The sequence below is a fragment of the Helianthus annuus genome, chromosome 5 (assembly GCF_002127325.2).
Source record: "Helianthus annuus cultivar XRQ/B chromosome 5, HanXRQr2.0-SUNRISE, whole genome shotgun sequence".
Classification (NCBI taxonomy): domain Eukaryota; kingdom Viridiplantae; phylum Streptophyta; class Magnoliopsida; order Asterales; family Asteraceae; genus Helianthus; species Helianthus annuus.
This window is the reverse complement of record NC_035437.2, coordinates 162,779,885-162,798,234: the sequence shown is the minus strand read 5'-3', so window position 1 is coordinate 162,798,234 and position 18,350 is coordinate 162,779,885. Positions and strand designations below refer to the sequence as shown.

General features: G+C 34.9%; 2 protein-coding genes across 2 annotated transcripts; both read left to right on the top strand.

The window, feature by feature from the left end:
• The first annotated feature begins 433 nt into the window (after positions 1–433).
• On the top strand, positions 434–4,407 carry LOC110941760 (protease Do-like 9). Its single transcript, XM_022183422.2, has 9 exons — positions 434–1,320; positions 1,405–1,604; positions 1,692–1,872; positions 1,974–2,165; positions 2,255–2,487; positions 2,582–2,683; positions 2,785–2,835; positions 3,774–3,878; positions 3,995–4,407. Exons 1-9 carry the CDS (start codon positions 744–746, stop codon positions 4,091–4,093), a joined length of 1,740 nt encoding a protein of 579 aa, XP_022039114.1. The 5' UTR covers positions 434–743; the 3' UTR covers positions 4,094–4,407.
• A 6,769-nt stretch (positions 4,408–11,176) lies between these two features.
• Positions 11,177–13,451, top strand: LOC110941761 (U-box domain-containing protein 19). Its single transcript, XM_022183423.2, has one exon. It carries the CDS (start codon positions 11,177–11,179, stop codon positions 13,250–13,252), a length of 2,076 nt encoding a protein of 691 aa, XP_022039115.1. The 3' UTR covers positions 13,253–13,451.
• Positions 13,452–18,350: the final 4,899 nt, after the last annotated feature.

Genomic DNA, 18,350 nt, shown 5'->3' with positions numbered 1-18,350 from the left:
TCAAAGAATGTCCGGGTGTCTTGGAACGATTGGAGAAGATTTAATATCCAAATGTAAAACCTGATTTGTTTTAGCATCAACCGTCCCGTAATTTAATATTTTGTATTTTACTTGGTGAGGGGAGATCTTGGATTTAATCATGTCTCCATAGCATCTTGATATGTTAACTTGTTGGTGGAATGAATGAAAATACTGTTTTGTTGTTAAAAAAATACTTAAATGAAAAAAACATATGAAGAATAATTTCTGTACTGTTGTTGGTGTTTTTTTGATGTTGCTGTGTATTTTGGCCCCCTTGTACTTTTTGATTTTATGAAAGTCACATTAACCCGATCAAAAAAGAAAAAAAAAGTTATTTCAAAATGCACAATATGATATCTTCCGTTGCAAGAAACCCTAAAGTAACACCACAACGGTTATACAAACTTATCGTACGTTGGAAGAAAGAAACCATGTTAACGGAACAATAATAGTTAGTTTACACAAACTCCTCACGGAACTCTGCCGTAACCAGTACTTTAGCTACACAACCCTTCCATATAAAACGACAACGTTCTATCAACTCCTTCTAAACCTTCCCCCCGCCTTCAAAACTATAATATTAATAATAATAATAATATCGCCACCGCCACCGCCACCGCCACCACAACCACCGTCATCTCGCCGGAGTTTCCACCTTCCACCACTCCACCACCACAATCCACTCCACAACCCACTCAATCCACCACAAACCACCTCACAAAATGGTCGACAACAAGCGCAAACGCGGCCGTAAACCCAAATCCATCGTACCCGAAACCCTAGATCTCCAATCCACCAAACCACCGTCTTCATCCACCTCCATCGACGATCTCACCACCACCATCACCACCACCACCCCGACCTCCACTCACCACCACCACCACCTCCGCCGCCGTCGCCGTAATCCCCCACCCGAAACCCCCGATAAAACCCTAATTTCCGCCTCCCCATCTAACCACATCGAAAACGGTAAAATTAACGGTAACGTTAGTTTGAACGGTAATGGTAGTTTGAACGGTTTGATGCTGGATAGTGTGGTGATGGCGATGGCTAGGGTTGTGCCCGCAATGGATGCTGTTGTGAAGGTGTTTTGCACCCACACCGAACCGAATTTCTCGTTACCATGGCAGAGGAAGAGGCAGTTTAGTTCTAGTAGCAGTGGGTTTGTGATTAGTGGAAGGAGAGTGTTAACTAATGCACATTCAGTTGAGCATTATACACAGGTTAAGCTTAAGAAACGCGGGTCCGATACGAAGTTTGTCGCCACGGTTCTTGCAATTGGGACTGAATGCGATATCGGTGAGCTTTTGTTTAATGATCATGTTGTTAATGTTAACGTTTTTAGTAGGTTTTGGATATGATATTGTTGATATAATTATGTAGCTTTGCTTACTGTTGAGGATGATGAGTTTTGGGTGGGTGTATCGCCTGTTGAGTTTGGGGATTTGCCTGCGCTTCAAGACGCGGTTACGGTTGTGGGATATCCGATTGGGGGAGATACGATATCGGTTACGAGTGGGGTTGTTTCGCGTATAGAGATATTGTCTTATGTTCATGGGTCGACTGAGCTTTTGGGATTGCAGGTTAATGAAGTGCCTTTAAATATTTAATCGCATATTACCATAATAATTTCGCATTTACTGATAAAAGTGTGTGTGAGATTGATGCAGATAGATGCTGCGATTAACTCGGGGAATTCTGGCGGGCCTGCGTTTAATGATAAGGGGAATTGTGTTGGTATTGCGTTTCAGTCTCTTAAACATGAGGATGCTGAAAACATCGGATATGTCATACCAACGCCTGTGATAATGCATTTCATCCAAGATTATGAGAAAAATGGATCGTATACGGGTAAGTACTTGTTCAAGTTCTATCCTTTTTCTTTTCCATTATTCAGTATTAATATCTTATACCAAGCTGTGTTAATACAATTGTCGTTCCATGCAAATCAGGATTTCCTATTCTCGGGGTCGAATGGCAGAAGATGGAAAACCCTGATTTGCGTAAGTCTACAGGGATGAAAGATAACCAAAAAGGTGTTCGTATTCGAAGAATTGACCCCACCGCTCCTGAATATAAAGTTCTAAAACCGTCTGATATTATTCTTAGTTTTGATGGGGTCGATATTGCCAATGATGGAACCGGTAACGTTGTATTATAATTTATAAAGCTTCTTTTGTACGTAAATTATTAATTTTTTGACGTTCTGCATTGACTACTTGTGGTGAATCAGTTCCGTTTAGGCACGGAGAGAGGATTGGTTTTAGCTATCTCGTATCGCATAAATACACCGGAGATACAGCTCAAATCAAAGTCCTGCGCGACTCAAAAATCCTGAAATTTAATATCAAGTTTGAGACTCACGGAAAACTAATTCCTGCACACAATAAGGGTAGACCTCCGTCTTATTACATCATTGCAGGTTTGGTTTTTACAACCGTATCTGTTCCGTATCTTCGTTCCGAGGTATTTAAAAACGTTTATAAATGTATGAGTATACTTCATGTCATATAAATATAGGTTTTTGTCACGTTTAATTCACTGATTGTGCATGTTTCAGTATGGGAAGGACTACGGATACGATGCTCCAGTTAAGCTGTTAGACAAACTTCTGCATGAATTGCCGAAGTCGCGAGATGAACAGACTGTTGTTGTTTCACAGGTTGATTTTTTGTTTCTGTAGAATTGCATTTTTTGTATTTTTTTTTTTCTATCATTGTGTAAATGAAAGTTTCATGCTCATATTGGACGGATTTATTGAAGGTACTTGTGGCTGATATCAACATAGGATACGAGGAGATTGTCAACACTCAGGTTAGTATTGCTGTCAGTTTATTAATTGCCTGATTAACTGCGCTACGTTTTTGGTTAAAAAGATTTTATTTAGCATTTACGACACTATCTTAGTAGTTTTCTGTTATCTACCTTTCCTTGCAATAGATTACAATTTTACTTGTGTTACAAGAATAGTTTTGCGCAATGTTGATTGTTCTGGTGTTTAAAGTTTCATTTTACCTTTACAAAGAAAGATGCGTAAAAGATTGCTTTATGTAAAAATGCTTAGTGATGCGCCTAGTTATCTTAATAATTCTATATACAACCTCTATGCATTAGGCGATTCTTTGACATATTTTTTCCCGTCGAAGATCTGGGGTTGTTGATGTCAGTTAACAGACTAACATTAACGGCGTTTTTAAATGTTTTAATGGCTATGAAATATATATTGTGAGCTATGCAGTTAATACGGTGATCGGTCCCCCATGTAAAATATTGTCAAATATCGGTATCGATATTATCGGCGATATTGACCGATATATCACCGATTTTCCCGATATGAGTATCTTTCTTCTTAGTTCTACCGTTCGTCTTTCTTCTCATTGCTGCTATTAGTGTTTTAAGTCTTGGTCAGTTCTTAATTGCTACAATTGTTAGTGTTTTACAAGTTGCAAACGGTTAATTTGTTAATAAGTAATAACAGGAGAGTATACTGAATTGTTGCTATATATATAAATTCAGCATGATATCAAATTTATCGATCTTCCAAATTATCGATCTTCCACCGCGATTATCGATATCTCAAATATCAGTCCTTGACCGATATCCGATTTATCTCAAATATCAGTCCTTGACCGATATCCGATTTATTCTACCGCATTACCGATATCCGATATCCGATAGATTGTGAGAACTGATCTTGTGAGAACTGCTTAGATTGTGAGAACTAATCAGTATATTTTAAACTGGTTTATTAGGTTCTTGCTTTCAATGGTCAACCCGTGAAGAATCTTAAAAGCTTAGCGAACATGGTAGAGAGCTGCACCGACGAATATCTAAAGTTTGAATTGGAATATCAGCAGGTAGTTTTTGACTTTTTCTTCTTTCTATTTACTAGAATGATAATTTATTTGCAATAAAATATCAAATACAATGGTACAAAAAGTCTAAAACAACTTGATATATATTTTTTTTGCAGATAGTGGTACTCCAAACAAAAACCGCCAAAGCAGCAACAGTGGACATCCTCTCAACTCATTGTATACCTTCTGCCATGTCAGATGATCTCAAGACCTGAGAGACAAACTTAACGGTATGATCTACCATAGTTGACCTAATGTCGGGTCAACGGAAGTTCTTTGGAGCCCATATTTTGGGTTTTGAGGAACTGGATTAGCTCTCTATTTAATCGTAGTGAGCGGGAATATATACGGGTATGGCATGAAGTAGGAGGAAGATATAATGCGGGTATTGCTTTATCTTCCATTTTGATTTTATTACCATTACCCATTTGAATTGTTTATCTTCATAATGTGCATGTTCTTGGACCGATAGTTAAAAGATTGAATCATTATTTATTAATACCAGCTTTGTTATGTGTATCATTTTTAATGTTGGAGTTATAAATCTTTAAAAAAGGGTGACATGCCACTTTTTTTTTTTTTTTTTTTTTTTCTTCTGTTAAACCAAAACTACCCAAATTAAATGTGGTAGTGTTTCAAGCCTACCCATCTGACCGAAAGCGTTTCCCCCTTAAATTTTTTACCATAGTTGAATCGGGTACTAGAAGCTGAAGACGGTAGCCGATTACTCAACTCAATACCCCTGCGGCGTTGTTGCCAAACTACTCGCACTACCCAAAGAACGCCCCTAGTACCCTTGTGAAAAATGTTTATCTAGAGAACACAAACTAATGCATATGAAAGTAAAAAGATTGTGTGCGAACGGACCGTTCAAGTGTTGGAATAGTTACTATGCTAAAGAAATGAAACAACGGTAACAAAGTTATCCATGGAGAACCTAGGACTGATCCATGATTGGGCATCAAGGTGCTTCGTTTAGATCCATTTTCAAAAGTAGATTCATTACGACTTGACCAAATTCGCGCATAACTTTTATTTCAATTTTAGCATCAAATTTATATGTTCAAAAGGGTTCCTTTACCTTGCAATGAGTTTGACTTGTTTGACGAAGAAAAGAATGTGTTTGATGTCTTCTCTAAACAGAAGATATCGTTTTGGTTTAAACATATCTCTCAAGTAAGGGATCATAACTTAAGTGTTTAATTACAAAGATTCCACTATTAAACAAATTTATATAATAAAATCTGGATTATATGTTTATAAACTTTATACTAATGTATCAGATACAAAATCATAAAAAATAGGGTTATTGGATTTTATCACCCTTAACTATTGGTCACTGGCCGCTGCCACTCCAACTATCACTTTGACACCCGCTACCCCCAACTTAACAATTAGTGTGTTCTGTCACCAGATCACTAACTTTTGATCATGTTACTATACTTTTTGGGGTGTCCTATGACCATGTGTAGTGGGGCATTATATGACATTATAGGGCAAAAAAAACGCCCCCTTGCCCATTACATAGGGCGTTATTTTTGAAAAAAAACTGGTGGGGCATTATATATAAAACGCCTAACATGGTTTGTGGAATGGTTGACTGGGTTTGACCCATCAATGAGAAAATAGTTTGCTTTTTTTTGTTTAATGATTGGAAAGGGCATTATCAGGCATTATTCCCACTACGCCACTTTTGCAATAACGCCCCATGCTGACTGGACTGCCACGTGTCGAATAATGCCCCATGGTGGGGGCATTATTTTGTTTAACCACTACACATGGTCTAAGATCCCTAAAACCTTCCTAAGATCCCTATGACACCCCAAAAAGTATACTAACAGGATCAAAAGTTAGTGATCAGTTAACGACGTGGTAACAGAAAACACTAAGTGTTAAGTTGAGGGTGACGGACGTAAAAGTGATAGTTGAGGGTGACAGCGGCTAATAGCCAATAGTTGAGGGTCATAAAATCTAATAACCCTAAAGAATAAGAAAACCATGAGAATCAATTTGAAATATTTACATCAAAAGATTTCCATCTAGATCAATCCAAAATCCAAAAATCCTACCTTTGAGCGATTCTTAATTCAAAGAAAACTATAACTTTTAACATCTCCGTAAATATGAACAATATTGATGGGCACTTTGTTGAAGATCCAATTGTTCCAAACCTTCCATAGACACCAATATGCCACGATAATAATGGTTGTCCACAATTGAGTTGTGCACTTTAAATAGATTGTGAATCGAAAACACATAAATCGGTTGAATTTGCACCAAGCACTAATGCTTTGCTAAATAATGGACACCACATAGCACGAAATGAAAACGCTCCACCGAGTCCTCACCCGACCCACATTAACTACATGCCGATGAATCAACATGGATACCTCATCTAACAAGAACATCCAGCATGGAATCTGAGTTTTTAACACCCTCCACCCAAATATATTTGTCTTTATTTGGATAGAGAAATAATTTAGATTTGGTCATTCACCGTCTGAATGTCCATTGGAAGTCCGACGGTAAATCTTATTTTTATTTTAGACCATACTATTAAATATTTGTAAATTTCTTAGAAATAAAAATAAATAATTTTTGAAAATGTAAATATAAAATCTACAATGATTCATATGACAACTTGTGTTAGGTTTGATTTGGGCATTTGTCTTGTAAACTAACTAGACAATGCAATCACACGGTTTAACAAAAGAGAAGAGGAATATCTCATTTTTTGAAAATTTGGCTGCATAATAACTACAAAATAACAATCCCACTACCTGTTTTAACCACTTGTAGTTTTATATTATAATGCACATTCACATTGTCAACTAGTCTATTTTATTATCCTAACATATACATAAAGACAAGCTACCGTAACTTTGCAATTATTAATCTTAATATTTTAACAAGATGTGTGTAATCACAAGGTTTATTTTATATTTAACGTTCATTTATGGTTTAAATTACTTTATTATTTTGGTTAAGAGTATAGTTCAAAAATGAACTTACACAGATAAACTAGAAGTTGAACTTTTTCACTTTTATAAATTTATTTCAAATACTTTAGTTAATAATTTAGCCTGGGTAAGATAATCAATAAATAATATAGTTAACACTTCATTCCAACAATATATGATTACTAATTTTTTTTTTATCGGCAAAAACTTCTATATAAATATATAGATACGATCCAGCAAGAAACTGGGACCTGGGATTAGAAGAGTACATCGCGGATATTGAAATCTACTCACCTATTTCAGTTGAAATTACAAAGTTTAATCTACTCGAAACAAAAAGAAAGGAATTTTCTTCTATAGAATCCACCGTACGAGTGAAGTGAATCTAGATATGATTACTAATTGGAATACATATACATATAGGAAGTAACGTCCCAACTCCCAAACTTGCATGTTTGAGATGATTTGTGAATATTCAAAGTTCCAAGTGTCAAATGATGCGTATAGTAACACGCTTATCTAATCCTTAAACGACACCTTATCTTACATTATTAAAAACACGTAATCACTTGAAAATCTATTCATGCTTCCTTCCTCGCCATTGCTTGGGCTTATGTCAACACTTTCCACGTGTCCTTTAAATACAATTTACTAGTTGATGGGATTTTTTTAATGCTAATTAAGATTAGTCGTTAAATAAAGTCGTTGACGGTGGGTGAATCATGATGATTTGGGTAAATATTGTATTCATATAGCTTTAAACTTTTGTTTAATTTTACTATCAACTTTGTTTATCAAATATTAAATATTGTAAGTAAACAAACGATTCATACGTAATTTAATCTAATTTTTTTTATCTACTTATAGGTAATCATTTTTTATCAACTTATAGGTAATCAATAATCTATAATTAATAATATATATCAAGTTCAATAGCTGGTGTTAAATAATAGGTTGAATTTTTTACTTAAAAAATGAAAGGTTAATAATAATAATTAACTTTACAATAATACATGATTAAGTGATGTTGGGTCAAAACACATTATATTTTGTAGTAATTCGAATTGATTTTTAATGTGTTAACACGTTAATTCGTATTGGTTTTATATATTTATCATGTGTTTGGTGTTTTTGGCTTAATAAGTGCTAAAAAGGGTTAAAAAGAGAAACCGAGCTGAAAAACGGGCCTGACGGGTCAACACGGGAGCTGTAGCGGAAAAAGTTCAGCAAAGTACCAAGACTCTCCCGCGACGCGCGGGAGAGGTCAATTACGAGAAAGTGTATAAATTTGACCTAATTCGTGTTTTAGGTAATCATTCTCCTTCCAGCCGTCCCAGACAAACTCAGAGGCAATTTCTTGCACTTTTGACCATAACCTTCATCCGTTTAAGCTGTTTCTCATGTCTAATCCATCCCCGATCAAGATTGAAGCTGTGATAACAACCATGAGCGCAGTGGCGGACCCAGGATTTTTTTCCAATGGGGTCCAGTTTTTTCAATACTTGGATTTTTTACACCCAAACGATAGAATTTTCGGGTCGGTCGTCGTTTGGGTCGGGTCGGGGTGATTTATTGAGCTTGGAACCTTTAAAAAAAGATAAATAAATAACAAAACAACACATGTCTAAGCACAAAGGCATAAATTGAGTAAATTTTCATTCATTTTAACATTTTAAAAGTGTACTTTAACAAAAAATCGGCTAGTGTTAGGCTTGAACCCATGACCTCTTTGTTAGCAAACAAGGGATTAACCACCACAACAGCTTTGCTTTTGATACTATGGGGTCCAACTAAATATTTTTATGGGGTCCTTACAAAAATTAATATACCGAATCTACTAATTTTTTAAAAAAGATTGGGGTCCGTGGACCCCGACCCACTCAATGTGGGTCCGCCCCTGCATGAGCGGCTAAACGCGTTGTGACTTCCGCTCGGATGGACAATTGCTTTGTTTTGACACGAATACTTTGTTTCTGATTCTTGTAAACTGGTAAAGCTTGCCCACTTGTGTTGATTTTGTGCAATGTTGATTATATTTGAATTATTTGTCGTTTATTAAGTGTATTGGCGATATACTTGCATCGTTAGCGGGTTAATAAATTGGTGGGTAATTGGTATAATTAAACAGGTTATTAGGTTGTATGGCGAGTCTTAAAAACTATCCCTAATAATTAATCAAAGTCATTAATTCCAAGGCCATGTCTACGTGGTGTTTTGAATCAATAAACAGGTGTTTGTGTTAAAAACGAGTTATTGGGATTCCGAGTGGAGGTTACTTCTTCTCATTCTAATAACACTTTTCGTGACAAATTGTGTTTTCCTTAAAACAAACAAACGCCCAATTAAATAATTTTAGTTTTTAACTAAATTCTTTTACATTGACCACAAATTTCCCATGGATACGATACCCTACTTACGCCATCTACGTAGTTTATTTAGGTTTTTGATTGACCCTAACAACAGTCATCAACAAGAATGATGATACACGACTACTAGCCAAATATCATATGCATTAACGTTTACATTAATGGGCAGAAAGTGTTATACGCTAGATGATAGTGATATGCAAGTTTGATCGCATAGAGCACACATCTACCGTCTGATACGCAAACAAAAGCATCACGTATATTATGGATCTATTTTCGTGGTTATTTAAAAAAACACCTCGCTACTCCCCGTTAGTCATCATCAACACGTGTTGATTCTTTATATCAGTATATGTACGTATCAAAGTGTTTTCTCGAACTCGTGACGTCAATTTCACACATATACAAATTAAATGAACAGATGAAAGACAAAAGGACAATATAAAAATGTTTTCTTGCTAATTAGCGGTTGAAGGTGGCAACCGTATAATTTTTGTTTTCTTTTTTCGAAAACTAAACTAGTACACTATGATGATTGAACTCCTAACCTCCTACTATCCTAAATCCCATCTAATTCATCAACATCGCTACACAACTATAAATTAGTTTATGTGAGCAATAGAAAAAGAAAGAGAAAACATTACAAGAAGAACAAATTTGAATGAGTTAAATGGTATTTTAGTCCCTGTGGTTTGGGTCATTTTGTAATTTTAGTCCAAAGGTTTCATTTTTTGCATGTGTGTCTAAAAAGGTTTCATCGTCCCATTTTAGTCTAATGGGTTAACTTTATCCATTTTTTCTGTTCATGAGAAGGGCAATTCATTCATTTTATATGTAACTCTATTAACTAGAATGACCATTCGATCATACAATGACGAAATTGCTCTTCTCGTTAACAGAAAAAATGGATGAAGTTAACTCAGTGGACTAAAATGACAAAGATGAAACCTTTTTAGACCCACAGATGAAAAATAAAACCTTTGTACTAAACTGATAAAATGACCCAAACCACAGGGACTAAAATCACATTTAACGCAATTTGATGCAAAATATAGTCAATAAAATTCTTCATCCATCATATTAAAACCTTATAAATAACCAATAAGTTTATGCATATAGTAGTTGTAAAAGTGGCTTTGGGAGTTTTTCAAAATAAAAATGGATTTTTTATTTCTAACCCTAAAGTTTCAAGCTTTGGCAAGTTAAGTTTAAAGTTTAATCTTTATTTCCATTTTAACTCTAAAGTTTTAATCTTTGACAATTTGAGTTTAAAGTTTTAATATTTGGTAATTTAACCCCTTTAATTAATTTGATTTTTCACTTCTAATTCAAAAGTTTCCATTTTATACAATTTAACCCCTTTCATTAACTTGATTATTCATTTCTAATTCAAAAGTTTCCATCTTTTGCGATTTAACCACTTTGATTTTTTTTACTTATGTGTTGTAATCTTGGCTTTGATTTTTTTACAAATCTATCCTCACAACTTTTTTTACTTTCAACTTTGGTCCTTTATAATTTTCATTTTCTACAAATTTTTCGCTTTATGCTTCGGTTTTTACGTTTCGTTCTAAATTTTGCGAGTTAACACGACGCAACGTGCGTGTGTGAGTAAACGTTTTTATATCGTCTATTTTTTCCAGTTTGACAGGTTCAACATAACGTGTGCGTCCTAAATCGACTTAGTTATAACTAAAGAATCCCCGCCGCTTTGCGGCGGGTCGTAATTCTAGTTTCATTTAAAAATCAGTTTTTAAACACAAATCCGAAACTTAATCTTGACCGTCCAATCTAACTTTCCCGCGTGACCCAACCACCTGTCTTCTACCATAACCCCACTTCTCCAAAGTCCACGCAAGCATACCTCCAAACGCGCATATCTCACATCCACGTGTACTACACACAAAAACATCCTTATCCCCTCTATAAATCCTCAACATCATCAAACTCTACACCATCTAACAACACTCCAATGCTTACAACATTCGACCAAACCACTCGCCGGATTCTCCACTTTCCGGCGGTTTTTCCATGCCAAAATGTCAACCCAACAACTCTTCTTCACTCCATACTCTCCCTTTCCAACTCCATCACCAAATACCAGCCCGAATTCTTCCCTACACAACGTCGTAACGCCCGCGAGGCGATACGACAAGTTACAATCCTCTCAATGTTCGTCAATGAAATCATTAACCAAGACGTATCCAGTTTACCAGATTCCGCAATACTTTGTTTTTGTGAACTTCACTATTCGTTCCAGAAGATTGAATTTCTACTCAAAGACTGCACACGCAGCGGAGCTAGACTTTACATTTTGATGAAATCACACGTCGTAACGAACCAGTTTTTGACAGTTATACGCGCTATTGCGACCACGCTTGATATCCTGCCGTTGAGTTTGTTCAAAGTGTCACAAGATGTTGAAGAAATGGTGGATATGGTTAAGAAGCAAGCGAGTACAACTACAACAAGTGTTGTACTCGATCGGGATGATGAGTATGTTGTTGTTAAACGATTCGCCCTGATTTTGAACCGGTTTGAAAACCGGTTCGAGCCTGATCCGATTATGATCAGGCAAGCGCTGTGTCATATTCGGATCAGTAGCTGGAGCGAGTGTCATAACGAAGTTATGTTTTTGAACGAAGAGATTTCGTTATGTTTGTTAGAAAATAATGGGAGTGACTTGCATTTATTGCATGGTTTAGCTGGATTCATGCAGTATTGCAGGGGAGTTTTGTTTGAAAACTCTTCTGTTGAGAATATGCATTACCAAATTTACCACTCCAACGAAAAGGATGAACTAAACCTTAGTTGTTTAAACCCGGAGGATTTTCGGTGTCCGATTTCTCTGGAATTGATGATGGATCCAGTGACTGTTTCCACCGGTCAGACATACGATCGGGTTTCGATTCAAAAATGGCTGAATTCGGGCAACTTAATATGCCCGAAAACCGGGGGGAAACTAGCAACAACCGAGCTAGTCCCCAATTCGAATCTTCGAAAAGTTATTCGACAATATTGCATTGGTCATGGAGTTTCGGTGTCGAGGTTTCAAATGCATAACCGAGATATATCCTCAACGAGTCTCCCCGGTAGTGTAGCATCCGCGGAAGCAATCAAACTCTTGAGTGAATATCTAGTGAGAAGATTGTGTAACGGGACGGCGAAACAGAAGAACAGCGCAGCTTATGAAATAAGATTACTCGCGAAATCGAGTATTTTTAATCGATTTTGTTTGATCGAAGCGGGCGTGATCCCTCCGCTGTTAACATTACTTTTGTCATCAGATTCAACCATTCAAGAAAACGCCATTGCGGGTTTACTCAAGCTATCGAAACATTCGAATGGGAAGAAAACTGTTATCAATCACAACGGCCTGAGTTCGATCGTATCCGTGTTAAGAAACGGATTGACACAAGGATGTAAACAGGCCGCAGCCGCTACAATCTTTTACTTATCATCCATTCAAACAAACCGAAAGCTTATCGGAGAAATCCCAGAAGCTATTCCGGCTCTGATCGAACAGGTCAGAGCCGGAACATCTTGTGGGAGAAAGAACTCATTAGCCGCGCTATTCTTGATCCTCCTAGAACCGAGAAACCACAAAACCGCGCTCTCGTTGGGGATCATTCCTTTACTATCCACTCTCATTTCCACTTCAGAAAAACCCGAAATTGTTATGGATTCATTGTCAGTTGTGGCTGCATTAGCCGAAAGCTTCGATGGGTCTGATAGAATCTTGAAAGATCTATCGTTGTCATTGATCATCAACACTCTAAAGAAATCCGCTTCGAAAGAGTGTTGTGTGACTTGTGTCTCAATCTTGCTAGCGTTGAGCAACAATTGGGGAGACAAAGTGATTGCAGTTTTGGCAAGTGAACCTAATTTGATGAGTTTGTTGTACTCGTTATCAGTAACCGCGGGTTCACAGGCGGGCAAGAAGGCTCGAGCATTGTTTCGAATCGTGAACAGGTTCCTTGTGACTAGCGGTTTGGGTTCGATGGTTAACTGGGATTCATCAAGATTTGAACCAGTTCGTTCTTGTTAGTTTAGATCTTTGTGTTTTAATTTTGTTAGTCATGAAGCTCAATTTTTGAAGGAGCTATATATGCATTGTGTAAAATATAGATAAACATTTGTTTTGAACGTTTTAGGTTTTGCATAGATGAAATAGTTGATTTTTTGGAACAACTATTTCATAAGTGGTTGTTAAGTTGGAACTTATTTTACCAACTATAGACACAAATAAGTGTCAAGTGTTTGTATATATTAGTTTATTACACGTAGTTTGTATATATTATCTTATTACACGTAATATTTTAAAATGTATTCATGCTTCCTTCTTTACGATTGGTTGCGGCCAACACTTCACACGTGTCCTTTGAATACAATTTACTCGTTAATGAGATTTTTTTAATGGTAATTAAACTAACATGTGAGTAAAATAAAAGTCGTTGACGGTGTTTGAATTGTAATTTGAGTAATATTATATTCATGTAACTTTAAGTTTCTGTTTAATTTTTTTTAGTCTTTGTTTATAATTCACAAAATACAAACAATCCATACGTAATTTAAAATGTTTTTTTATCAACTTATAGTTTTAATATATAGAACACAAAATATAAAATTAATGAGTTATAAACAATCTGTAATTAACAGTATCATGTTCAATATTTGGGGTTAAATGATAGGTTACAAAAAATTAACAAAAAGAAAGATGAAAGGTTAATAATAATTGATTTTATGATAATACACGGGTAAAAATGACAGGACACGACAAAATATTCGACCAAAATAAACTAAAAAGTTTATAGTTAGCGGAGTTAATAATTTTATTATTTTGTATTTTCGTTTGTGTTAAAATATTTTTAGATTAAGTTTATTTTCTAGCTTTATTAGACGCAAATATTTTAATAAAAGTTTTATAGTCGGTATCTTCTAACAAATCACCTTCAATTGACAAAATAGCTAACCCATTTAATCTTTCTTGTGACATTGTAGATCTTAAGTAATTTTTAACAATTTTAATTTAGAAAAGCTTCTTTCTGCAACAATCATGGGAATAGTTAAAATAATCCTATAAGCAATATAAGTATTTGAAAAAGAGTTAAAAGTTTTAATATAGTTTAGTATATTAATAGGAGTGTCACATTCTAAATGTATTATATGTCTGAAAACTTTTAGTTCTTCAAATAAATCTAAACCATCAATATCTACACTAGTATCATCATTGAAAGATTTCAAGTTTTTTATACTAAATAGAAAATCGAACATACTTTCAAACACTTTAAATTGATCAAATCTAGTGTTGATCGAAGAAATAACTTGATCCACAAATATAGAAAGTAATCAGTTTAAAATAATTCAATCAGAGTTTTATTAGTTTCATTATCAACATTTTTATCAAATCGTCTATTTCTATGAATCATACACTATTCACAAAACTTAGGTTCTACATTTAACTCTATAGCCAACTGTTTTGTTTCAATTATAGCATTTTCAAATCCATTTTCTCTATAATTTTCAAAGTAACACATACATCCATGTAATTTTTTATAGCATCATCAATACACATATCTTTTGATTGTAAAATCTTACTAACACGATTAATAGCACTCAAAACATCATCCCAAATAATTATTCCTAATAAAAATTCAAAATTATCAAATTCAAACATTGCCAAGCACGTGGAATAACTCCAAAAAACTCACGAGTTTTATTACACGAATTAGCCATATCACTTATAACTAAATTTAAACTATGACAACCACATGGAGTATAGAAAGCTCTAGGATTAGTATTTAACAATCTTTTTTAGACACCTTGATGCTTTCCTTTCATATTTGAACCATTCTCATAATCTTGTCCTCGAATATTATTTATTTCAAGTCCTATATTACCAATTTCTTTAACAATAGCATCAAATAGGGTGTTACCAGCTGTACCATATCTACTATTATAAATTCAAAAAAGTATTCTTTAACTTCAATTGGAGTTGATGAAATATCTAAGCATCGTAAAATAATTGACATTTGTTCGTTATGACTAGTATCAGGAGTGCAATCAAGTATAATTGAAAAAATACTTAGCTTCCTTAACCTTGATTACAATTTTATTTTTGATTTCATCTGCTAATAACTTGATAAGTTCGTTTTGCATATAATGTCCAAGATAATGATTAAAAATTTTCTATCATATTTTCCCCATTTGCCATCTTTTGCATATAAAAAGAAGAGTTAAAGTTTCTACAATATTCATCTTTTGGAAAATCATAATCACAAATCTTTACCGGTTCTTTTTCTACAAGTAAATCTCTTAAATTAGCATCTATAACAGTTCATTCACTTGGATCGTATAAATTTGTAGTTTCGTTTACATTTAAAGGTTCATCGCTATTATTTTCATTCACATTCAAAGGTTCATCGTTATTATGTTCATCCACATTCAAAGGATCATCGATATTATTTTCATCCACATTCAAAGGTTCATTGTTATTATTTTCATCCACATTCAAAGGTTCATCGCTGTTCATCTACATTTAAAGGTTCATCACTGTTCATCTACATTTAAAGGTTCATGCACTTTTAATGGTTCACTATTATTATCTTTCATAGGTTTTACATATTTAAACAAAGATCCTTTTAATGATTCCACTTGAGCTTCTAATTTTTGTTTCCTTTTTTTTTCTTCTAGAATAACACAATTCATGCTTTCTATATCTATTAGACATTATAGATTCACCAGTGTCAAATACATTCACACAAAATCTAATATGAGAATAACAATTATCAACAATTCAAGAACCTAAGAAATAACAACAATCCAAATTCACAAATTGCAAAAGTGTAAACTGTAATCAAAATCAACAGGAATCAAATTAGGGCACGTACTATATGAGTACCTTAGAAGTTAGAACCGCAAGTTAGAAATCATATTAAGCCAGCCCTGAATCAAGCTTTGATGCTTTGGTGCTTTAGAATCGGCAGACTCCAGAATAACAACCAACAACAACCCCCGCAACCGATTGTAATTTTAGATTTCGAAATTGATTGTCAGAACTCAGAATCAAGAACAAATTGGAAAAATTGACTATCACTGTAACAGAACAAATCAAATATTACTGTTATACTACATATATAGAGAGTAAACTCAAGATTCAAGAATCATGAAAAAAACGTTAAGGAAAAAGGCGTTAGAACTTAGAAGTTTAATACCTACGACCAGTGATGAAAATTCGCTTATTTCCATCATCGTCGCCTAAACCTAGTATCAATTATTCATGTTTCCATCGTCGCTTCGTTTCCATTGTGATTCGCGATTTCCGATTGGCAATTCTTGTGGTTTGCCGCTTGCTTTTTGGTTTTCCCATTTAATTTACCATAAATAATTGTTTTAGGGACACACTTCCAATTTCACATTCACATATCACCAGGCGACTCTCCAACTCTCCTAAGCCCAGTTTATTAAAAGCCCAAATCGAAATACCCTATATAAGTTTTTTTTTGCTGGAGGCCCTATAAAATTTGTGGCCTAAAGCCCTAGCTTGACTACAATGGCCCATGGGCCGACCCTGACCTTAAAAATACCGAAATAATTCTTGACACCATTTCCACGCATCACTACAGGACACAAGCTACATAATATATGTTCTCAAGAAATTTAAAGAAAAAGATAATTAGTCGATTACAACTGCCAATATATATGAAGAGATTAATTGCATTTAACTGTCTTACATATAAATCTTGAATTTCTTGTACGACTCATAGGGCTTGAAATGGATCTTTATAAGGTCATGTTGTTAATATATAAGCTATTAAGACTGTTTTAAACTTCATTTCCATGTCAATAGAAAAAGATGGAAAGAGGTTGATGTTTTGGTTCTACAGAAATTAAAAGGATACACAAGAGAGTTTATTGACTAAAGCCAGATTCTTGAGAAAGGATTGAAGGAACCATGTGGGAACAATTACACCCTGATTTTTTAATCAAGTTTGAGGAAGAAAAAACCGTTTCCAGTGACGTTTGATGGGATTGGGTTCAGTTCACGTGAATCACGCAAGAAGGGGCAAGAAACACGTAAAATTTGTTATGTTTTTTTATGTTTGATGCATGACATGATGTTATGGATTAATTATGATGAGTTTTCAATGAAAAAGGTAGGATCTTGATGTGAAACTGCTTCAGATCTCAGTCGTCACTTTGCGCGACTAGGGTTTTTACGAGGTACGTTGCGCTCCACTTCACGCTTCTTATTGATGAACGCGCAATGTGCCACTTAAAGTGAGACATGCATGATGATTAGTGTAACGTAATGTAGTTAGCGTAATGTGTTCGATGATGAAGTGTAACGCTGGGCAGTGCCACGTTGCACGTGACAATATCCACCTTAGCAAAGCACTACTTTCTGCTGAATATTAAGGGCGCAATGTTGATGAATTATATGTGTAAAAGAAGTTAACTTCTAGGTGAGTTCTAGATGCCATCTTTTTACCATTTTATGATGATAAGCATGCTACCTTAAATGGTATGTACTATTGATGTACTTGATTGCTATTGCATGACTACTGATTGATTGATGTTATCTGGTTAACCTTGATTGTTTAGTTGTGTAAGTTTTGATTATTGACGATTGATGATGAATGATTGACGACTTCAGTGATAGTTCTAGCCTTATTTGATGCCATCTTTTTAGCATTTTGTGATGATAAGCATGCTACCTTAAATGATATATGCTATTGATGTACTTAATTGCTATTACATGACTACTGATTGATTGATGTTACGTGGTTAACATTGATTGTTTAGTTGTGTAAGTTTTGATTATTGACGATTGATGATGAAAGATTGACGCTTCAATGATAGTTCTAGCCTTTTTTGATGGTCTTGTGAGCGTAATAGCGTAGTAGGCATGCATTCTTATACTGTCTGACGTAGCATCGGGTAGTTGAGGATGAAGATCGCTTCACAGGTTGATGTTTACTTACGATTGAAATGGATGTGCATGTTTGATGTTAAAATGTGTATTGTTGAAATTACTAAATGATGTATATAAATCGTTAACTCCTCGTTTTTGTTAAAACCAGGGCTCACTAAGTATAGCTAACCTTTTAGTATGCATGTCAAGTTAATCAGGTTAATGCTTAATA

What these genes read in the sequence shown, in the direction of transcription:
- LOC110941760 (XM_022183422.2), top strand. Translation starts at nt 744, where the DNA reads ATGGTCGACAACAAGCGCAAACGCGGCCGTAAACCCAAATCCATCGTA. An exon ending in TGGGACTGAATGCGATATCG is followed by an intron (nt 1,321 to 1,404) that starts GTGAGCTTTTGT and finishes ATAATTATGTAG; the next exon opens with CTTTGCTTACTGTTGAGGAT. An exon ending in TTGAATTGGAATATCAGCAG is followed by an intron (nt 3,879 to 3,994) that starts GTAGTTTTTGAC and finishes TTTTTTTTGCAG; the next exon opens with ATAGTGGTACTCCAAACAAA.
- LOC110941761 (XM_022183423.2), top strand. Translation starts at nt 11,177, where the DNA reads ATGCTTACAACATTCGACCAAACCACTCGCCGGATTCTCCACTTTCCG.